This window comes from Chanodichthys erythropterus, chromosome 23 (assembly GCF_024489055.1).
Source record: "Chanodichthys erythropterus isolate Z2021 chromosome 23, ASM2448905v1, whole genome shotgun sequence".
Lineage (NCBI taxonomy): Eukaryota > Metazoa > Chordata > Actinopteri > Cypriniformes > Xenocyprididae > Chanodichthys > Chanodichthys erythropterus.
In genome coordinates, this window is record NC_090243.1 from 24,337,387 (window position 1) to 24,361,100 (window position 23,714).

Genomic DNA, 23,714 nt, shown 5'->3' on the forward strand with positions numbered 1-23,714 from the left:
ACAGCAGAAAGAAGGACGTTTGTACGATTATACTAAAAGACTTTTACTTGATAAAGAGTCAAACTATCAATCAGACAGAAGGACTGGAGGAGATTGTGTGAAATCAGATCATTAATTCATGATCAGATATGATGCAGTAGCTTTATAATGAAGAACTGAAGCAATAAGTGGCTCAGAGTCACATAACTGAAAGCTCTTTCAGAGGTTTTATATACGGCCACATGTATGTATGCCACTCACCACCAAACCAGATTTCCCAGGATCCCCCGGCATCCCTGCTTCACCTTTCTCTCCTTTCTCTCCTCTGAAGTCTCTATCAGCCTGTTACACACACATTCAGGAGCTCAGGGGATCATTTCTCACAACAAAATGCTGGGAATATCTGTGAGAGTAGATGAAACTCACAGTGAATTTGGTTCCCAGTGTGCCGCCTATAACAGAACAGATCAGACACTCATGAACACGTGTGATTTGACAATGACACGCATGAAGTCAAGACTTCAAGTACGATAATGTGATGTGATGTGCACATTGATGCGGACGTACTCAAGGGCGATGGCAATCCTGGAAGACCCGCCTCCCCTTTCTCCCCTTTGGCTCCAGACGACAAGCAGACAACGCCCTCTACAGGCGAGGAAGACACAACTACTGAAAACAAATTATACTCGTTATAAAAGTGTTCATATATCATATTAAAATAATACATGTTAACTACTCGAATAAAACGAAAATAGTATTGTCGCTATTTTTGATAATATGTTTGGTGCATAAATTATACACTTACAAAAAAATTACATTATGTGTTTTTAACAAGAAAAGTGTGACTTTTAATCAATTTAATGCATCCTTGATGAATTAAAACATTAATTCCTTTCAAAAATGTAACTTTTGAAGATTAGTGTATAAAATAAGTCACCTTGTGTAGAATCTCCATTAACCTGAACAAAAGAAAAGAAAGAAAGACAGATGTGTGTTAATGTGACTGCTGTTCATTCAGTGCATTAATATCTGCATGTGAATCAAATGCTGGATGAAGAGAGTGGAAAAAGGACAATCATGCTCATGTGATAAAACACACTAGAACTGCCAAAAATGGGAAACCAAACAACAGCTGATCTCCATCTGAGGAACATGATATAGAAAATCACAGCAGGTTTTATATTTATTTACTGAAGTCGAGTTAGTCCAGCGCACACCGACACCACGATCCACGTGACATGCGGCCATAAACACGCCTGCTGTGGATTATGGACCATGCAGACTGAATCATGGGATATGCACATCTCTACGGCCTTCATAGAACGTCTCATCTGTGTTATGTGCTGTTATTTACAGCATAGAGCCTTGATGTATCAAACAGATAATGTGTGTTTGCTATTAAATCACTCATATAGTAGTTATGAGCTGATAATGTAGCGCAGCCTTGAAAGGGAACTTTAAATCAATGTTGAGAGATTTACAATTTGTAAAATCTATAAAGGCCAAGAACAAAGTTATTATGCACTGTCCATAATCCATATCAGCCCCTTAAATGCATCTTAAAAACGACAACAGACACACACATGCAGTCATTCCAGATGAACGAACCCATGCCATGTTAAAGGGGAAAAGGTCAAAGGAAGAAAGAGATTGACATTATGGGCCATAAACACATGGTGCTTCTGCTAATGTAAGTCAAATTATACGTTACATTATATGGTAAAACTTAAAGTAGTGAAATATAGCTGCAAGAAGCAAACAAGGAACCAAATGGCGCAGTCCCACCACTTTTTTGTGTGTGTGTGTTCTCAAAGTGTCTCCATACATATGTCAAATTTGATGAAAATATCTAATTTTGTTTAGTAATTATAGATATTTATATGGATGAACACATAAAAAATGACCACACCTGACTTTGATAGAATTTTTTTGGCACTTACTATCAAAATTTTGACGTTTGGCCATTAGCGTAAGCCAGTGATCTATGTTTCCAATTTTCCTACGGTGGTTTTGTCTCGATCGGACTAACGGTTTCGAAGATATTCGCAACAGTTGTTTAAACGCTAAATGACAACGTTGCACTAACCATAAGTCGAAACCTAGCATGTTGGGTATCGTTGGACTCGGCAAGGATTCAGGAATCCAAGGATATGATTCCTGGGAAAATAAGTCAACCACATCCAAAGTTATAAGCATGTAAACATTTTACCACTAGGTGGAGCTGGTCCGAAACTTCTCAGACTCCTTCATGGCATCGTGCCAATAACCCATATCGAGATTCGTAATGATGTTCAAAATTTTGGCATTTAACTACAAAATTAAAAATGGCGAAATGGAATTTTTGGCAAAACTGTTCAGAAGTTATCTGCTTGTTAAGTCGTGTTGTAAGGAACGTCGTTTTTGGGTCCAAGCCTCAACTCGTTTCACTTAAGAATGCCATCGACGGCCGTTTATGAGTGCTATTTATACATATTAAACATCAGACAGTTAAACATTTTAAATACTTAGAGTCTACACAAAATTCTCCATGCTCACAGCGTCACAGACATTAATATTTTAACGATTTATAAAAGATGAATCACTGTCTGGCCATCTGGAATTTTGGTATGGAGATAAAGGTTATGATTATAATTTTTTTTGCAGTATTACACCACATTGTGCGTGTATATTAGCACCGTTTGTTGTTTTTCTTGTGGTATGAGATAGAGTGTTTGGACCCGGAAGCGCTGCCGCTTGAAAATATAAATTTTTCGTATCTCCGGTCCAGTAGGTGGCAGTGTGCAGAAACGCAGCATGTAACTTCTGGTCATGCTTGTGATAACATGGACCAAGTTTTGTCTGAATACGATAAAGCGTTGAGGAGATATAGCATTACGTCTATATTCACGAGTGTTACGTAAAATATGCGCGTTTTTCAAAAACAATTTGACAAATCAACTTGAATTCCATTTTTTTTTTTTTTTTTGTCGGCATGGTCTAAAGATGATCTGGTTCAATTTTCAAGAAAATCTGAGTAATGGCCTAGGAGGAGTTTGAAAAAGTATGTTTTTTGGAAAATTCAAAATGGCAAAAAAAGTTCATGACGGAGCCAAGGAATTTTGTTTCAAATTTGGACAGTTGGTGGCGCTAGAGAGATTGAGTCAGAGACTCCAAATTTGCTAAGCTGATAGCTCAGACTGGCCTCTATCAGTGTGCCAAATCTCATAACTTTCCCACAAGCGGTTCTATCGGCTGCCATAGACTTCCAGCGCGGAAGAAGAAGATAAGTAATAAATAATAATAATATGAACGCCAACGATGACAATAGGAGCCTACAAACCTTCAGTTTTTGGCCACTAATAAATAAAATATTAAGGTAACAATTTATTTTACAGTGTCCTTGTTAGACATTTTAATGTAGTTACTATAGTCAATCACTAACACATGTAGTTAATTAATATTTCTCAGTGCTTGAATATATAATTACACTGTAACAAGGACACCTTAATAATAAAGTGTAACCAACATTAAATATTTAAAAAAAAATACTAATAATAATACTATCATAATTTTGGTTTTTGCGTAGAAACGACAAACTTCTCCTTTAATCACGACAAATAATCTTATCATTTAGAGGAGTAATTATTGAGCAGAGTTAGAGTGAGAGAGTTTAGAAGTTAAGATGATGATGATGAGGAAGATGATGATGACAACATTATACAGCGACTCAATCTGTGCGTCACTTACAGGCTTTTTGCAGTTGGGTCGAGGAGGGACGGGAAACACTGTCTATAGGAAGGTGGAGGTAAAGTGACACTGAGCAACGGCATTACAGAGAGTCTGAATGAGACAGAAGCGCAGAGACGGAGACACTTACTCCTCTGGGACAGGTGAACGGTCCTGGACGTCCCGGTGGGCCTGGAGGACCCGGCGGACCCTTTGGGAAGAAACATGATGGAGATATTAAAGACGGAGGATAAATGCAAAAGACAGATGCTGTTTACCATCACCAAACAAAGACTTAGAGCTTGTGATGGATGGGATTTCAACACACTGCAAACATCTTAATGACAGCCAGAAGTGACGTGTAAAACAGACTGGTTCTGAATGATTGGAGACGCTTCGTGTGTTTGTTGTTGCGATGTAAAGTTTGCGCATCTGCCCTAAATGGTTGTATCTCTTAGATAAAACATGAGTATACTCACAGGTAATCCGACAGACTCCCCTTTCTCACCCTTACGGCCGTTAATTCCTGGACGACCCTGAGGACAAACACAATTACATTAAACTGAAGACATTTATAATGTTACAAAAGACTATTTCAAATAAATGCTGTTCTTTTGAACTTTATATTCATCAAAGAATCCTAAAAAATAAATGTATGATGGTTTCCACAACTGTTTTCAACATTAATAAAAATCATAAATGTTTCTTGGGCAGCAAATCATCATATTAGAATGATTTCTGAAGGATTGCCAACCCCAAACTTTTGAACGATGCAAAGAAACTGCATGTCAATTTTGAAGTCAATCAGACCAATGGTACTGTAGTTAGAGGCAATTTTGTTTTGTTCAATTATAGCGCCACCAACGAGTTGCACAGTCCCACCACTTTTTTTGTCATTGATACATAAGTGTATCAAATTTGGTAAAAATATCTCATTTTGTTTAGTAGTTATAGACATTTATATGTATGAACACATAAAAATGACCCACACCTGACTTTGATTGCAATTTTTGCCATTTACTTTCAAAATTTTGACAACTGGCCATTAAAGGGTTAGTTCACCCAAAAATGAAAATAATGTCATTAATTACTCACCCTCATGTCGTTCCACACCCGTAAGACCTATCAAATTAAGATATTTTTGATGAAATCCGATGGCTCAGTGAGGCCTGAGCAATGACATTTCCTCTCTCAAGATCCATTAATGTACTAAAAACATATTTAAATCAGTTCATGTGAGTACAGTGGTTCAATATTAATATTATAAAGCCACGAGAATATTTTTGGTTCACCAAAAAAACAAAATAACGACTTATTTAGTGATGGTCGATTTCAAAACACTGCTTCAGGAAGCTTCGGAGCGTTATGAATTTTTTGTGTCGAATCATGATTCGGATCGCATGTCAAACCGCCATACCACTGAAATCACATGACTTTGGCGCTCCGAACTGCTGATTCGACACAAAAGATTCATAACGCTCCGAAGCTTCCTGAAGCAGTGTTTTGAAATCGGCTATCACTAAATAAGTCGTTACTTTGGTTTTTTTGTGCATCAAAAATATTCTCGTCACTTTATAATATTAATATTGAACCACTGTACTCACATGAACTGATTTAAATATGTTTTTAGTACATCAATGGATCTTGAGAGAGGAAATGTTATTGCTCAGGCCTCACTGAGCCATCGGATTTCATCAAAAATATCTTAATTTGTGTTCTGAAGATGAATGAAGGTCTTACGGGTGTGGAACGACATGAGGGTGAGTAATAAATGACAGAATTTTCATTTTTGCGTGAAATAAACCTTTAACATATGACCAACGACCTATGTTTCAGATTTTCCTATAGTTTTACGGTTTCGAAGATATTCGCGAAAGTTGTTTATACGCTAAATAACAATGTTGCACTAACCATAAGTCGAAACCTAGCATGTTGGGTATCGTTGGACTCGGCAAGGATTCAGGAATCCAAGGAGATGACTCCAGTGAAAATAACTCAACAACATCCAAAGATATAAGCATGTTAAAAAAGTCACCACAAGATGGCGCTGGTTTGAAACTTCTCAAGACTCCTTCAGGGCATCGTTCCTATGACCCATTCAGAGTTTTGTAATGATACGTGCATGTGTTCGTGAAATACAGCAATTTAATACAAAATTCAAAATCGCCAATGCCCAAAATGACCAACATGGGAAAAATGGACTCTAATGAGACAAGTTTAGTGATTTTTGGCCAAACCGTTCAGAAGTTATAAGCAAAAAGAGTCCATTAGTTGGCACTGCACTGAAACGCAGCATGTAACTTCAGGTCATGCTTGTGATGATATTGACATGAAGTTTTGTCTGAATACAATAAAGCGTTGAGGAGATACAGTATTATGTCTATTTTCGCAAACGCCGCGTGATATTTGTTTGCATGTTTTTCAAAAACGGTTTGACAAATTGACTTGAATTCCATATTTTTTTGTCGGCATGGTCTGAAGAGTATCTGTTTAAATTTTCATGAAAATCGGAACCACGGCCTAGGAGGAGTTCGAAAAAGTATGTTTTTCTGCCATTCAAAACTTTTCATGACAGAATTGCATCATTTTCAGCCAGGAATCACAGGAAAAAAGCCCTTACAGTTCAAAAGTTATTAGCATAAACGTGAGTGCAACTTTGGATGTGCTACTGCTCATCTTGTTAAAGGATTAGTTCACTTTCAAATTAAATTTCCCTGATAATCTATAATCCAAAAGGTTCATGTCCTTCTTTCTTCAGTGGAAAAGAAATGAAGGTTGACCTTCAACTGTTTGGTGCCCATTGAAGTCCACTATAAGGAGAATAATCCTTAAATGTTTTCATCAAAAACCTTCATTTATTTTCGACTGAAGAAAGAAAGACATGAACATCTTGGATGACATCATGGGGTTGAGTAAATTATCAGAAAAAGTTTATTTGAAAGTGAACTAATCCTTTAAGCATTGCATAAAGTCTGTTAATGACAGTTATGATATATAGTATATTGAGTCTGCAAGAGTTTTCAGACTTTCAGTAACTCACCGGACGTCCTGGAAATCCAAATTCCCCCTTTGGTCCAGTTGGTCCGATGGGGCCCTGGATTAGATTAACAACACAAAGCACAGATCAGACTGAACGCAAACACAACACTGTTAAAGCAGGTGCGCTGCGGGCGAACCCTGCGCCTCTGTGTCATCCGTACGGGCATCTCTGGCCTCACTACTTTTTCCAAAACATTTTGAACAGAAGCAGCTGTACGAAAAACAGCAAAGGCACTTGAAAAGAGAAAAAAAAATATGAATTGGAAAATGGCAGGAGAGTCAGACTGACTCCAGTCTAGAGGGGAAATAGTGAGTTTAAGGGCTTAGACCAAATTCTTGTTCACAAGTTATGTGAATTTAAACACATTTCTATTGTGTTTTCTATCAAGAGCAAGATTTGCATGTCAATGCAAAATTAGGTTTAAGATAAACTTCTATTTTAAGTAATCTTTGTTGCATTGCGATGTGTAGCTCCGCCCACAATGTATTCTCATTGGTCCATTTTATATAGGAATATTTTAAATGTTAAGTGTGTTCTGATTGGCTGTCGCTTCTATTTTTGTTTTCAGTGTGGACAGAAAAAAATGACTTCAACCAAATAAATGAATTATTAAAGTGATGGAGAAGTGACAGAAATGTTTGATGGGATTCATTGAACACGTTCCCTATAAACTTTCATTTGGAATATTCATAATAAAATATATATGTCAAAGTTATGAAAAGATTACAGTCAGGACGTCTTCCTCTCACCTTTTCACCAGGCGGTCCAGGAACGCCACTGTCTCCCTGGGAGAATTTAAGCAAAAAGCAAAGAAAATAAATACTTTAGAAGCATGACAAATCTATCTTAAAAGTCTGTGTTAAATTGCTATACTCTGATCTTGAGTAATCCAGTGGTTAAAGGATTGTGAAATGGCAAAAAGAGAGAAGTTTTCAGTGACCTTTAGTCCTTTTGGTCCCTCTGGCCCAGAAACTCCAGACGCAAACCCCGGCTCCCCTTTCTGACCCTAGAAGAGAGTTCAGTGCAGAATACAGATTTAAACACTCACTTAATTAAAAACACACTAACATCTTTATTCATCAACAGCAAGAACTACTTATGATAATGTGTGGAGTGAGAATATGATACACACGCAAACCTCTGTAGCCATTTGAATTACACTCCCTCACACACACACACACACACACACAGGTTTGTTTTTGTGAATTGTGGGGACAATCAAATTACAGTTACATTTGAAAAGTATTTTAGATTACCGAAGTGATTACTTTGAATTTCATTTAAACATTAATGTAAACTGTGACGGGTAATTCATGTAAAAATCAATTGGTGATTCTCCGACTCTGATCTGCAAAAAGCATCAGCTCCATTTCTGCTCATAAGTTTCATTCCTCTTGCAGAATATGCAACATTTTAATCATTTTCACCAAATAAGAGGGATCATAACAATTGCAAGTTAATTGTATTTAGTACTGTCCTGAATAAGCTATTTCACATAAAATATGCTTACATATATTCCACAAGGCAAAATGACTGAATTTATAAAAATTGCACCATTCAAAAATGTATATACCTTTGAATCTGAACTGTCCTGTCATTACCTGATAATCCTCGACTGTTTTCATGTTTTATGATAGTTGTTTGTGAGTAACTGTAAAAAATGGTAATTGAAACTTTTTATATCACAGTTGATGGAAATTGCGAGTTTGTATCTTACAGTTCTGAACTTTTTCACAGAATTGCGAAAACTTTGCGAAAATCTTTTGCGGAAAAAAATTAAAAACTTGCAATTCGGACTTTTTTCTTGCAATTGCGAGAAATCTCACAATTCTGACTTTTTTTATTGGGAAGTTGCAAGTTTATATCTCACAATTCCGACTTTTTCCTGGCAATTGCAAGTTTGCATCTTAGAGTTCTGAACTTTTTCTCAGAATTGCGAGATAAATGCAAGTTATAAAGTCAGAATTGCGTGATTAAAAACTTGCAATTCAGACTTTTTTCTTGCAATTGCGAGAAATCTCACAATTCAGACTTTTTTTACTGGGAAGTTGCAAGTTTATATCTCACAATTCCGACTTTTTCCTGGCAATTGCAAGTTTGCATCTTACAGTTCTGAACTTTTTTCTTGCAATTGCGAGAAATCTCACAATTCAGACTTCTTTTCTTGCAATTCGGACTTTTTTACTGGAAAGTTGCAAGTTTATATCTCAGAATTCTGACTTTATAACTCGCAATTGCAACTTGCAATTCTGAGAAAAAAGTCAGAATTGTGAAAAAACTACCTTTTTGTGTGTTACATACTTATTAGTATTCTAAAGTATTTAGATTAAGTTACAAAACTTGGGTAATCTAACGGAATACGTTACACATTACTTTTTAAAGCATGTATTTTGTAATCTGTAGTGAAATACATTTTGTCCCTGGTAATACCTATGTCATACCCATGTCATTATACAAATTTGTGTCCTGATATGTCACAAAATCGTGCACACGCACGCACACACACACTCGCTCACACACTCACTCTCTCTGACACACACACTCTCACAAACACTCACGCACACTGCATTAAAGTAATCAGATATTGAACTTTTGTAATGAAACGTGTTTGATCTTGCAAGTGGAAAGTCTCCTCCTGTGAGAGGTGTGTGTGTGTGTGTGTGTGTGTGAGTGTGTGTGTCTGTGTGTGGTCTGATAGCATGTATTCTGAGGGCTGCATCTGGTAAACCTCAAACAATTAGACTCTTGATTACACACCAATAAAGAGCTCCACTTTGAGTCGTCACGGTCCACTCTCTCTGCTCTCAAAGCCAGCACACACACACACACTCATTCACACCTGCTGTATCGTCTCGTCTCTTACCTTCATCCCTGAAGGTCCCTGGATCCCCGGGGCCCCGCTGTCACCCTTTGGACCTCTGGGTCCCTGGTGGAATTAAAACAAAACTTCTTCATTTCGTCATCAAGATAATTAAACATTTTCTGAAGTGCAAAAACCACACAAATATCCAAATGATCCAAAGCTCTCAACTTTAACTACTTCTATTAACTTAAAAATACACTTAAAATATCCTTAATTTCAGATGTTCAGATGTTAATTGTTCCATCACAACACAGAGTCTGTTTCTGTAGCTTGTGAAACAATGTCTGGGTCATTATCTCAAACCACAGGGCACGTTTGGAAGCTTTAATGCTTCGGTATTTGGATTTGTGTATTGTGGCATAAAATCTAAAGATCTGTGAGCATTTGACAGTGAACCAGAAAGCTCTCCTCTGAGAAACCTTTCACACTTGAAACAAAAGCGGGCGTAGCTGTTTACGCTCTACGCCGCTCTCTGTTTATTTCGCTTCGCTTATGCCTGTCAATGCCTGTAAATTCCATAATAAAGCAAAGCTAATGTGTTGTAATTGTTTACGATACAATTTCACAAGCAGCTCAACGCAGAATTCAATGACTTATTGTAAATAATGCAATTACACTGTAGAGAGTTTACATTCCTGCGCGTTCGATGAAGCGGCCGTGTGGTTTAGAGAGTTATTGTACCAAAGTCTCTGCGCTCGTCTTTAATGAACTCTTCTCTGTGGGAAGTAGTTTAGGAATGAAAATCAGCGAGAGAAAATAATGGTTGGAAAACTATGTCCAGAAGTCACTGGAGGGTTTCAAGCACAAGATGACACCCATATTTTAAGACCTAAAACAGTAAGTGATATATCATTCTTATTAAGCTTGTATTAAATTTATATTCAACCGTACAAAGAGGGAAAATTACTTTACGTTTCTTAATTGACCCTTCTGGATTTCATTTGGAGTTTTTTTTTTTTTTTTTTGTGAATCTTCATAATAACTGCTCATTTAATAATATTAATGTGTTTTGTGTTTTCTGATTCAATGTTGTGTTTTCTGATTCGCTGTTGTGTTTTCTGATTCGCTGTTGTGTTTTCTGATTCAATGTTGTGTTTTCTGATTCGCTGTTGTGTTTTCTGATTCAATGTTGTGTTTTCTGATTCGCTGTTGTGTTTTCTGATTCAATGTTGTGTTTTCTGATTCGCTGTTGTGTTTTCTGATTCAATGTTGTTAAATGTGATTCAGTGTTGTCTTTTCTGATTCGCTGTTGTTTTCTGATTCAGTGTTGTGTTTTCTGATTCACTGTTGTCTTTTCTGATTCAGTGTTGTGTTTTCTGATTCACTTGTCTTTTCTGATTCAATGTTGTGTTTTCTGATTCAATGTTGTGTTTTCTGATTCAGTGTTGTGTTTTCTGATTCAATGTTGTGTTTTCTGATTCGCTGTTGTGTTTTCTGATTCAGTGTTGTGTTTTCTGATTCAATGTTGTGTTTTCTGATTCGCTGTTGTCTTTTCTGATTCAGTGTTGTGTTTTCTGATTCACTGTTGTCTTTTCTGATTCAATGTTGTGTTTTCTGATTCAGTGTTGTGTTTTCTGATTCAATGTTGTGTTTTCTGATTCGCTGTTGTGTTTTCTGATTCAGTGTTGTGTTTTCTGATTCAATGTTGTGTTTTCTGATTCGCTGTTGTCTTTTCTGATTCAGTGTTGTGTTTTCTGATTCACTGTTGTCTTTTCTGATTCAATGTTGTGTTTTCTGATTCAGTGTTGTGTTTTCTGATTCAATGTTGTGTTTTCTGATTCGCTGTTGTGTTTTCTGATTCAGTGTTGTGTTTTCTGATTCAATGTTGTTAAATGTGATTCAGTGTTGTCTTTTCTGATTCGCTGTTGTTTTCTGATTCAGTGTTGTGTTTTCTGATTCACTGTTGTCTTTTCTGATTCAATGTTGTGTTTTCTGATTCAGTGTTGTGTTTTCTGATTCGCTGTTGTGTTTTCTGATTCAATGTTGTGTTTTCTGATTCAGTGTTGTGTTTTCTGATTCGCTGTTGTGTTTTCTTATTCATTGTTGTGTTTTCTGATTCAGTGTTGTCTTTTTATTCAGTTTTGTCTTTTCTGATTTGCTGTTGTGTTTTCTGATTAAATGTTGTGTTTTCTGATTCAATGTTGTTAAATCTGATTCACTGATGTGTTTTCTGATTCACTGTTGTCTTTTCTGATTCAGTGTTGTGTTTTCTGATTCACTGTTGTGTTTTCTGATTGTTGTGTTTTCTGATTCAGTGTTGTCTTTTTATTCAGTTTTGTCTTTTCTGATTCAATGTTGTGTTTTCTGATTCAATTTTGTGTTTTCTGATTCAATGTTGTGTTTTCTGATTCACTGTTGTGTTTTCTGATTCACTGTTGTGTTTTCTGATTCAGTGTTGTGTTTTCTGATTCAGTGTTGTCTTATCTGATTTGCTGTTGTGTTTTCTGATTCAATATTGTTTTCTGATTAAATTTTGTTTTCTGATTCACTGATGTGTTTTCTGTTTTAATTTTGTGTTTTCTGATTCAATGTTGTGTTTTCTGATTCACTGATGTGTTTTCTGATTCAATGTTGTCTTTTCTGATTCACTGATGTGTTTTCTGATTCTGTGGTGTCTTTTCTGATTCACTGTTGTCTTTTCTAATTTGTGATTTTCATTTGCACTTCAGGGTCTCTGTATAAATATGACTAATATGTTTCTGGTTTGGCATTGATGAAGGGTACTATAGCCTTCTGGACGATCGGGCTGTGGACATAAGACAAGAAATTTGGGCAAAGCTTCTTACCAGTGGTCCTTGTGGATCAAAAACCCCTGAGAAGTTGAAGATTCCTTCAGTGTCATTGAGCATTAACTGAGGGTGAGAAAGAGTTCAAAATTCAGCACTGTAATTAGCACCCAGTAATGAATCAAGTGTGACTTTGAAGAAATTAACACATTAATCGACTCACCTCATGAAAGTTGATGACCGGTCCAGGGGGTCCAGGAGGCCCTGGAGGTCCAGGTAAACTAACTCCATCCAGACCTCTCTCTCCCTGAAACGCATAAACTATTAACATCAAAGCAGACACTCTGAGAGAGAGATACGTCAGAAATGTGAATTGCCTACAAACCTTCTGACCCATATCACCTTTCTCTCCCCTTTCCCCCTGAAAAAAAGTAAACAAAAAAATGTAAACATTTTTAGATGTTTTTCTTTATTTTGATCAAAAAAGTTGATGGGGAAAATGATGACTAGATTGTGCAAATTTATATAGTGTATTTTGTTTTGTATGTTTACTTGTGGCCCAGGCAGTCCAGGTGACCCAGGTTGTCCATCAGCACCTTTGACACCTTGCTCCCCCTAGTGGAGTTGAGGAGAAATGATTTAGCAAAGTTAAAACTTTAAATGTTAAATCAAATGTTAAATGAATGTCTGTGTGTCTTATATTTTTGATATAATATATAAAATATACACTAAATAATAAATAATATAGTTCTGCTGTGCAGAACTTCTATGAATTTGTGATGCTATATTAATGGTGTTTATGACAGATAATGAGAGCAATTTATTTACGATATATTAAGTGGAATCCTGAATCCAACTTCTGCAGCTTTGTGTATTATGTAATATAAAGCCATTATAGTGTGTTTTTTACTCTGGGGTTCAAAGCCTGTGCTGCAGTGATTTCACTGACCCTCACACATGTGTTGAAGATAGAGAGGCTAATGGGGAACACGTGGGTGGGAACAGCATGCTTCCTTTGGAAAGCGAGAATGGAAACAGTTGTAGAAGTGTGTGTATGAATGTGATGATGCTTTTGTGTGAACCGACCTTCACTGAAACGCCCGGAGGGCCGTCGGCTCCATCTTTCCCCTAAAAGTGTAGAGTTGGGTTCATTTAAACAGAGGAACAAATCTAAGGTTTTGCACATCTAACAGTAATGACAGATATGCATTCCCTAAATGTTGATTCCCAGGTGTAAGAACTCTGGGAGTGACAGGTAAAATCACAAGGCAGATGTTTTTACAGTATTGATAGATCATGTAAGCCAGATTTCTTTTTGTGCAGATGTCCATTAGTGCATCTACCTGTGGTCCTGGTGGTCCTGGGAACCCAGGAAGACCCTGAGGGTGAGAATATGCATGAGAATGAGCTACAGTTCGGCTGTAACACCCAGAAAAGTCTCTGTGAGTGTAAATGTACGTACGGGTGGTCCTCTGGGCAGCACAGGTCTGAAGCCACTGTTTCCATCGAGACCTGACCCCTCCAAATCCTGCGGCAAAACAACAACAAAAAACAAAAAAGACATTGCAGCATCTTTTGAAAGGCTTCACTTTCAATCGCAAGTATCAACTTTACTTTCAAGTATTTTCAGTTCTTTACACAAAATCTAATATCCGATAAAAGAAACATATGAGAACAAACAAACACAAAGTTCTACTTTAATAGAACATCCAACACTCGCATGTAAAAAAGGATAAATAACAAAAAAGAAAAGAGAATAAACAAATAAATAATTAAAAGGATGAATAAATAAAAGAATACATTTTTTTTTTAAAAATAAATCATTTTAAATAGAATTAAAAAAAAAACAAATATAAATAAATAAAAGAATAATGGAATAAATAACAAATAATACATTAATGGCTAAGTAATTAAAATAATGAATAAGTAAAAAAAGGATAAATAATAAATAAATAAATAATTTAAATTAAAAAATATTAAAAATAAATAAATAATAACCAACTAAATAAATAAAAGATAAACAAACAAAAGAACAAAAAAATAAACACATAAAAATTTAATCATTTTAAAAAAAGAAACATGCATATATGCAGAAATATAAATGGTTAACTAAATAAATAAAATAAATAACAATATATTAGTAAATAAATAACTAAGATATTGAAAAAATAAAAAGTATAAATAAATGAAAAAATAAAAATAAGTAAAATAATTGAGTAAAAATTATAAAAAATAAATAATAAATAAATAAATAAATAAAAGAATAAAAAAACCTACATAAATATAAATAAATAAATGAATACATAAATAAATACAAGAATAAATAACAAAGAATACATTAATGAATAAATAACTAAAATAATGAATATATAAACACATAAATAAATAAATGAATAAATAAATAATAATAAAAAATAAACAATATATAAATAAAAACATAAATACACACATACATTCATATTAACCCTAACCCACGCATGCATGCATTCTCAATCATTCCACTGATTTAAACCAGACAAATATACACACAATCTGAAGGCCTGTGAAACGCACCATCATGTCGAAGCTGAAGGCTTTTCCTGGCAGTCCGGGGGGTCCAGGAGGCCCCGGCTGCCCTCTGGGGCCCTCAGGTCCCTCAGGCCCTCGCTGTCCCGCGACCCCTGGATCACCCTAAGAGACCAACAAAGAGCAACATCAGTTCTAAAGTTACGTAATAAATCTCAGACTTGTTTGCTAATGTTGTTAACTCATAATTTAAAGTCACAGCATCAAAAAAGCTTCTCCAATCTGAAACATTACGATGATCCAAATGAAATTACCTTTGGTCCAATGATTCCAGGTAAGCCTGGTTCACCCTGCCAAAAAAACACAAGATGTGTTCTGTCAATGGAAAATGGATGGAAAAGAGCATCTTCAGCAGTTTCCATATTTCCTATAAAAACATCTTACTTTTTGCCCTTTTTCTCCGTCTTTCCCTGGTTCACCGTCTCGTCCATTCGCACCCTAAAGCGACAGAAACCACCACATAAGCACCTCCTGCACTTCACACACACACACATTAAGATCAAATATAACACCAGAGACAGATAACAGTCGTGTTTTCACACTTCTCAAATCCCATTGTCATTTCTTCACTCAGGTGTCAGCCTTTTGTTGACCGCTCTTTCATGATTTTACATTGCAAGGTTAACACAAGCTGTGGCTTTAACCCTCTGGTCCTCTTCGTTTAGGGGTTACACTTAATGACCGAAGCCTTGAAATGTAGCTTTTTTTGGTTTTTCAGGGAAACCTGAAAAAAGAAAATGTATTATTTTTAATGGGGGTAAATGGCTAATAAAAATTATGTAAATATTGAATAGTATATAAAATCCCCTCAAAATTTGAAAATAATAATCAAAAAATATTATTGAACAAAAATATATTACATTGGTTTCCATGAAAAATAAAAAAGTTACATTTCAAGGCTGACCATCCTCTGGTCCTCTTCATTTAAGGGTCACACTTGGCTCCTTCGAAGCCTTGAAATGTAACTTTTTTTGTTTTTCAGGGAAACTAATGTAATATATTTTTATTCAATAATATTTTTTGATTTTGATTTTATGATACTATGCAATATTTACACAATTTTTATTAGCTATTTTTCATCATTAAAAAATACGCAATTTCTTTTCTAATTTTTTTTAAAATTATTTTTCAATTAAAGCAGTTTTCCGTGTTAAAATAGAGACAAGGCATTTAAAATCCAATTTTTTGAAGGTAGATTAGTGCCATCTGGTGGGGGTAAAAAAAAGAAAAATTAAGTAATGACATGGTGTAACCACTAGATGACAGTATAGTTCTATATAAAGTGGTATTTTTTTATACATAAATACTTATTTTTATTAAGTAGTGGGTTTGGATTTATACTTAGACATTCTCAAAGACTTTTTGTCAAGGTTTAGATTTTTTTTGTTTGAAATGTTGATTTGAAGTGTCAGTTTTTGCATTAATTTTACTACAGTCAAACCTCAACACAGATGATTCTGTTACACATAACACCAAAATTCAATAAAAAATGTAACAAAAATGAACAGGTGTTTTATCACAGCTTAAGAAATCTGATTTCAACCTCTTATTTGACACTTTTGGCTCAATTTTACCATATTTTTATTTATTTATTTATTTATTTATTGCTTTGTGGCTATTATTTCACACATTTGCAAAAACTTGGTTATATATATATATATATATATATATATATATATATATATATATATATATATATATATATATATATATATATATAATGTCCTTTGCCCTGTCATTTTTGAAGGAGCCAAGGAGCCGTTAACATATCCGAATGTTTTTGTGATTGCATTGCTAATGCCACAAAAGTCATCAAGTGTCATCCCATTCCGATGAAGCAAAACATTTTTAAAACATAAAATGTTTTGGTCATTTTTGACCGAAGAGGACCAGACAGTTAAACAGAAAACAGGTAATTAGTTGAAGTTTAGCGTTAGGCCGCATTTCAAAAGGCAGCTTCCCCCATCGTAACCTGTTCCATGATTCAAGCTGAGCAGATGAATATCAGTTCATATGAAGAAGAAATGAAGCCCAAACTCCTTCATCTTCACCCAATATTAGTCCATCACTCTCCTGCAGGCTGATCTGAGCTTGATTCACAGCTTTATGGGCCAGTGTTCATCTGAAAACTTTATTGGATTATTACACTATCTGATTTTCACCCAAGACAAAACATTTGGGAGCAATTACATCAATCTGGAGGTCTGGATAACTGTGTAATGTCATGTTTCACAGAGCTGTAATAACCCTTAAGACGGAGCGAGAACAGCAATGCCAAAGCATCTATAAAGGCCTTTTATTAAGTATGACTAAATGAACAGTATCTGTTTTAAGAGCGCAGTGCTTTCAGTTCATACAGGACACAAAATGCTTTGATTTCATTCAAAACAATGTTATCTTCTCAAAATCATGTTTCCATTATAGTTACACCCTGAGAACCATCCGTCGAAGGATCTACTACAAAAGCATGACACTTCCTCACACAACACCTCATTCTGACGTGGTTCCCCCGTTCTGAAGCGTGAGTGTGAAGAAAGCAAAAGCGTTAAGATTATGTGTCTGGAACACGATGGGAGGAAACAACTGCCTTTTTGGCCCATGGTTTCATTTTACCATCTGGGACCAGGAGCTCTACCTCGGCTGAGTCCAGCTCAAATCCAGACCCACTAACCCAGTCCTCAATCACCTGTAACACAGGGCACATGCGTCGGCCTTGAAATAAAGGACTGAGCTAGATAGTCAGGACTGCTGACACCTGCTGAGATGAACAGTTCTCATCTTGTTCAAACCTGTATGACCTTCTCTGACAGATGCTTGACAGAATGTTCATGCTGCTCTTTTCCACACAATGAAAGTGACTAAGGAAGCTACAAATGACCAGAAACACTACAAAAGGTGCCATTATAAGTGGACAAACATGTTTTGTAAAGAGTCTCTTCTGCTCACCAAGACTGTGTGTATTTGATCAAAAATACAGTAAAAATTGTGATATATTTTTACGATGTAAATCAGCTGTTTTCTATGTGAATATATAATAAAATATCATTTATTCCTGTGATCAAAGCTGAATTTTCAGCATCATTACTCCAGTCTTCAGTGTCACATGATCCTTCAGAAATCATTCTAATATGATGATTTGATGCTCAAGAAACATTTATGATTATTATTATTGTTGAAAACAGTTTATGTTTCTGTGGAAACCATCATACGTTTTATTTTTCAGGATTCTTTGATGAATAGAAAGTTCAAAAGAACAGCATTTAATTGAAATCGAATATTTTGTAACATTATTGTAATATTTTGGTCAATTTAATGCATTTTAAATTATATATTCATATGATATCTTTTAAGACTCAGTATTTGTATATATTTTACGGCTTCAGAAGTCTTAGTATACAAACACAATGTGACTACTTTTAGGTTGTTTTCAAACTAACCTAGGCTGGTTTTAGCTTTTTTTTTTTTTTACGGTTTCAGACAGTTTTAGCCATTTTTCGCTGATTTGGTTTTTAGCTGGCTTTTTTACTAAATCAGCTGGTTTTAGGTGTTTTTTAGCTGGATTTTTTCCCCCTTCATGTTGGCAATATGTGAAATAATGGTAAAAACATGCTAGCACAATGTTAATCATGCTAGAAACATGCTAATTACATGCTAATCATGCTAAAAACATGCTAGCAACATGATAATCGTACAGAGGCTATGCACGTGACATCACCGTCGACCGGTAGGACTGTGGTCACGCACGCTGAGTGGCAAAAGACTGAGCAGCAGCATTGGTTTTTAGCGCGAAAAACACACAAAACACATTCAAAACGGAAAAGAGCTTTGTGATTGACTGTACAAATAGCTTTGATACAAAACCTGAGGTATATATTTAAAAACTAGAGAAAGCAACAGAAAAAGAAGCAAATGGATCACTGCATTTCACAGAAACAACTGGACTCTAGCAGAGAAACATGGATTTGCAGTTAACATTTTGTGTCGAATTGTTGGATTTTGAGGTAAAATCATACCGTATATATTGTATTGTTATATATTATGTTGACGACTCATCAATTAAATATTTTCCATCTTATATTATGCATAAATGGGTGTTTTTAAATAAACAACACTGTCAAAAACTATACTATAAAACTATATATGTTTTAGGGCTGGACAATATGACGATATAACATTGATATAAGTGATTAAGCAGATTTAAACCTACCAATATTGTAGTTATATAAAATATTCACAGGCAGATTTGCTTTATGTATTTCCCCTGCGTCAAATCAGACACATATAAATGTCAGGAAACACGACTCCTGGCTGCATGTCAATATCCATGGATTAGGTTTATTTGACAAGTTGTAAGAAACACTTTCGAGTCCAACCTTTAGGGTAATTCGTTAGTTTTACTTGCGTTTTCGCCGTTTCTCCTATTAATCCAGTTACGCAGCAGGTTCTTTTGCCACTCAGTCCAGCTGAGGGAGCGCGTTTTTGGCGGGAAAGTGACGTCGATGCATACCCTCTATTCAAAACATGCATGCAACATGCTAGAAACATGCTAATCATGCTAAAAACATGCTAGCAACATGCTAATCGTATTCAAAACATGCATGCAACATGCTAGAAACATGCTAGTAACATGCTAGAAACTTGGTAATCATGCCACACACTTTAATATAGCTGCGTCCCATATGACGCACTATACACTATGTACTTATGCACTATGTACTCATCCATGTAGTGCATGAATTGTGTATTTTGTCATTTAACAACAGAGTCTGATAACCCCTCCCTCTCCGCTACGTAATTAAAGCTGCGACAACATTCACACTTCATTTTTTTCCTTTAATTTAGTGCATCATCTGGTATTTAAAGTGCACTTTTTCTTTTTGTAATTTTAAACTTAAAAACGTCACAGAATAGTGCATAAGTACGCGAAATGGGACACACATTATGCTAATCATGCTAGAAACTGGCTAATAATGCTAACATGTTAGTAACATGTTAATCATGCTAGAAACTTGCTAGAAACTTGCTAATAATACTAAACACGTGTTAATAACTTGCAAATCATGCTAGTAACATGCAAATAACATGCTAATCATGTTAGTAGCATGCTAACAACATGCTAGCAACGTGCTACACATGCTAGCAACAAGCTAGTAACATGCTAATCATGCTAGAAAAAAACGCTAGCAACGTGCTAAACATGCTAGCAACATGCTAGTAAAATGCTAATCATGCTAGAAACATGCTAACAACGTGCTACACATGCTAGCAAAAAGCTAGTAACATGCTAATCATGCTAGAAACATGCTAGCAACATGCTACACATGGTAGCAACAAGCTAGTAACATGCTAATCATGCTAGAAACATGGTAGCAACTCAGGCTTTTAAAACTACTAAACTAAAACTTAAACCAGGGATTGTGAACTGGCGCCAATCATCTTCATCCGGCCCGCGTCGCCCCAATCTCCCTCCTCCTCTTTTCTTGGCGGTGCGGCTAAATTTGGTTAGATCCGTGGCCGCAGTGGCACCTGCAGCTGTACGGCTATATATATGTTTTTATCATGCACGCTCCGCCGACTGACCTGAGAAACGTTTTCCTTGCGAATATTTCAGCAAGTATTATGTGTGAATATTTATACAGAAAACTATGTTACAGCCATTAATACTGCATTATATTGCATATTTATTATGTGAGATGGGGAATGTATAATTCATGTCTTTGTTAAGGTGTAGTTTGTACCTGTGTTTAGGCATTTTTTCAGGCCTATATAACATAATATAATATCATTTGGCAGTAGTACCGGGTAGCCATGTATGATCTTACGTGTGTAATATTTTCATTTAAGCCTAATAATTAATAAAAAAATTATCAATAAGACTTTTTGATTTGATAATCCGGCCCTCGAATTAAACTACTTGAAGAGCCCTGACTTAAACTATTTCAAACTGAAAACCTTCAAACTTCAAGCTTTTAAAACTACTTCTAACTAGGCTTTGTCTACGAACTTTACTCATCTAGTTTTAAAGTGAACTATTCCTTTAACTTTAGCTTAGTTTGAATGATAGCTCTATAACGTCTTGCTTAAATGCCAGAGGTTGTTATTTCTATGATGCAGCAAAGTACAAGAAGCTTTACTCACAGCAATTCCAGGTTTACCCATCTCCCCATCTGCTCCAGGAGCTCCTGGGGGCCCGACTGGCCCTGGATGAAGGCCAACGGAAGGACCAGGAGGGCCCGGCCGTCCCGGTGGCCCCGGTGGACCTGGAGGACCCTGGTGGGAGTCCAGCAAAACACTTAGTCTTGCAATTCATATCTTACACATTCATATAATGACTACCTCATGTCTCATTTTGTTCGGTGTTAAATCATTTTACGAGTTGACTTATGGCCGTTCATTCATTTTACAAGTTGACTTATGGCCGTTCATTCCGAATGGAATCCAGCTCCTTTGATTAATTTATCCCAGGAGCCAAGAGGTCGCATCAGCAAAGACAACTTCATTTTCACAGACTATAACTCACCCGTATCACCTCTGTGTCACTGTCCAAGTCCACGAAGCTCGAGCCCGAGCCATCAATGCCGTCCTGCACATGGGAAAGCCTCAGTGAGCTCACTTACAGTCCATCTGCTGTTATGGAATTGTTCAGTGAGGTACATAATTATACAAATATATACATCACAATGCACATACCGGATACTTAAATGTCCCTGGACGTCCTGGCGGCCCCGGAGGTCCAGGAGGCCCTGCAATGCCCACACCAGGATCGCCCTAGTGAACAAAACATCAGTGGAAAACAGTTTGCTGTGATTGGTTGAAAATCATCACATTATAGAATGCATCCGTGTTTCCCATTCATTTCTTCCATTCAGATTTTTAAAAAGTCCTCATTTAAGACTTATAACAAGCCATGAACTGAACAAACCAGCTAAGATAGAATGGAGAAATTAAATGAAGTTCTGGTACTCTAGAGGTTTGTTAGGCAAAAATATTCAGGAAATGTGTGTCCTACCTTGTCACCTTTGGGACCCGGATATCCAGAAGTGCCTGGGAATCCCGGTGGTCCAACCTCTCCCTGCATGTGATGGAAAAAGGAACAAAACAAAGCAAATGTTCAAATTGATTGTTGTTATTTTGGGTCCAAGGGAAAAGAATTGTGCATATGTGTGCAGCAAAGCCTCAGATCTAACGGAAGGAAAGCGTGGTCACGACCCCTGGACTGGGGTTTAATCAGCCGTACAGGTGCACGGACAGGTGCGCACACACTCCCACTCGAACACAGCCGCAGATGAAAGCCTCACACACCCAACAAGCTGCCCCCCAATTTGCTGACCGTGCCTCACAAATAATGAGGCTGCGTTGATTAATGTTACTAAATCATTTCCATGTATTTCCTCTGTGAGGCAAGCATCTGGTGGGAGTGAGTTTAGACGGGCAAGACATAAATTAAACATAGAGTCTATAGTGTGCTAATGAAGCAGCAATTTAGTATAAAATGATGAAGTGGCACTTACATGTTACATGTCTAATCTGCTCCCTGTGACCCAGTTTTCCTGATTTGTCATTATTTACACCTGGTGTCTAGTTAATTATCTCATTAGTTCCCTTGTTTGGTCTATTTCCTAGTGTTTATCTTCGTCTTTGTGAGCTTTATTACACAAACAATTACAGAAGAACCGACCTAAACAGTATCATTGCAGTGTTTTTCCTTCCAGTTTGATTTAGATTTTTGTAATCCCATGGACCTTCCCGCAGTCCAGCTTCTCTGCTTGGAGCAGGGAGACCGTCCGCTGGAAGAACACACTCAGAACTTCATCCATCTGGCGTGCCTTACACAGTACCCTGATCGCTCGCTCTGTATTTTTTACCATGCCAGCCGGTGTCCAGTGGACAGTCCAAAAGGGTATTTTGCCACTTTTGTGGAGTGGGTGCTGGTGAACAACAACTCCCGTTCACCATCAGCCCCATGGAGGATGACTCCGCCACCAGCCCCACTCCATCACCGCCAGAGACCAGCCATCCACCACCGGCAAACAATGCAATGGGGATGTTGCATGTGCCCACCGCAGACCGCGGAGACCAGCCTGCCGCAACTGGCGATCCCGAACCGAGGAAGAGGTTGGAGAAAGTCATCGCCCAGAGTCCAATCCACAACAAACATCTGTGTGTTGTGCCGAATTTCGACTCCCTGCCAAATTATTACCCCCCTCGTTGAAGTCGCAACCTGATTGCCTAATCCTAACCCCACCCCTAATCCTAATCCCTCCCCCACACATAATCCTACACCAACCAATACTAGGAGTAACAATTTGGCAAGGGTCAGAATTCGGCACAACACCGGAAACACTGCGGATCGTCAAGGAAGTACTTGTGGAACTTGACGGCTTGGAGGGAAACCACACCCCCACCGCAGTTAGTCAGTTGAGCCTGGCCTCTGGAGATTATTATGAGGAACTAAAGTCAAGTCAGTCAAGTCAAATTTATTTATATAGCGCTTTTACAATTGGTAATTGTTTCAAAGCAGCTTTACATATTAGAAGCACAGAAAAAAGGGAAGTGGTTAAAAATAAGCTGTACAAACAAGTGTGGTAATATGTAACATATACAAGATGGTGCTACATTAAGCCAATGTCGGCTGACTCCCAGGGGTGGAAAAACCCCCCTAGGAGAAAAAAGTCCTAGGAGGGAAAAAAATCCCTTGGAAGATATATATATAATATATGGATATGGAGATCAAAATCTGAATTATAAAGGACATTTTTGAGGTAGATCTTATTTATTTTTTGGAGGAGTTATACCCAGTGCACTTGTAGCTCCTGCACCCCCTCTATCTCCAACG

At 36.8% G+C, this 23,714-nt stretch overlaps 1 protein-coding gene across 6 annotated transcripts in view; it reads right to left on the reverse strand.

The window, feature by feature from the left end:
- col15a1a (collagen, type XV, alpha 1a) overlaps nucleotides 1–23,714 on the reverse strand; it is a 98,904-nt gene that overhangs the window by 19,644 nt on the left and 55,546 nt on the right. For 3 of the 6 annotated variants that reach the window (XM_067378068.1, XM_067378066.1, XM_067378072.1), the window contains 25 exons: nucleotides 21,888–21,950; nucleotides 21,569–21,646; nucleotides 21,399–21,461; nucleotides 21,017–21,148; nucleotides 15,263–15,316; nucleotides 15,133–15,168; nucleotides 14,867–14,983; nucleotides 13,776–13,841; nucleotides 13,657–13,692; nucleotides 13,400–13,441; nucleotides 12,866–12,928; nucleotides 12,699–12,734; nucleotides 12,537–12,620; nucleotides 12,374–12,439; nucleotides 9,588–9,650; nucleotides 7,665–7,730; nucleotides 7,474–7,509; nucleotides 6,725–6,778; nucleotides 4,164–4,220; nucleotides 3,836–3,895; nucleotides 3,706–3,747; nucleotides 917–938; nucleotides 547–648; nucleotides 406–431; nucleotides 241–321 (listed from right to left, as the gene is read on the reverse strand). In XM_067378068.1, the coding sequence (XP_067234169.1) occupies nucleotides 241–321; nucleotides 406–431; nucleotides 547–648; nucleotides 917–938; nucleotides 3,706–3,747; nucleotides 3,836–3,895; nucleotides 4,164–4,220; nucleotides 6,725–6,778; nucleotides 7,474–7,509; nucleotides 7,665–7,730; nucleotides 9,588–9,650; nucleotides 12,374–12,439; nucleotides 12,537–12,620; nucleotides 12,699–12,734; nucleotides 12,866–12,928; nucleotides 13,400–13,441; nucleotides 13,657–13,692; nucleotides 13,776–13,841; nucleotides 14,867–14,983; nucleotides 15,133–15,168; nucleotides 15,263–15,316; nucleotides 21,017–21,148; nucleotides 21,399–21,461; nucleotides 21,569–21,646; nucleotides 21,888–21,950 (1,545 nt within the window). The remainder of the gene's footprint in view (nucleotides 1–240; nucleotides 322–405; nucleotides 432–546; nucleotides 649–916; nucleotides 939–3,705; nucleotides 3,748–3,835; nucleotides 3,896–4,163; nucleotides 4,221–6,724; nucleotides 6,779–7,473; nucleotides 7,510–7,664; nucleotides 7,731–9,587; nucleotides 9,651–12,373; nucleotides 12,440–12,536; nucleotides 12,621–12,698; nucleotides 12,735–12,865; nucleotides 12,929–13,399; nucleotides 13,442–13,656; nucleotides 13,693–13,775; nucleotides 13,842–14,866; nucleotides 14,984–15,132; nucleotides 15,169–15,262; nucleotides 15,317–21,016; nucleotides 21,149–21,398; nucleotides 21,462–21,568; nucleotides 21,647–21,887; nucleotides 21,951–23,714) is intronic. The other 3 variants (XM_067378067.1, XM_067378070.1, XM_067378069.1) reach the window with 3 other exon arrangements.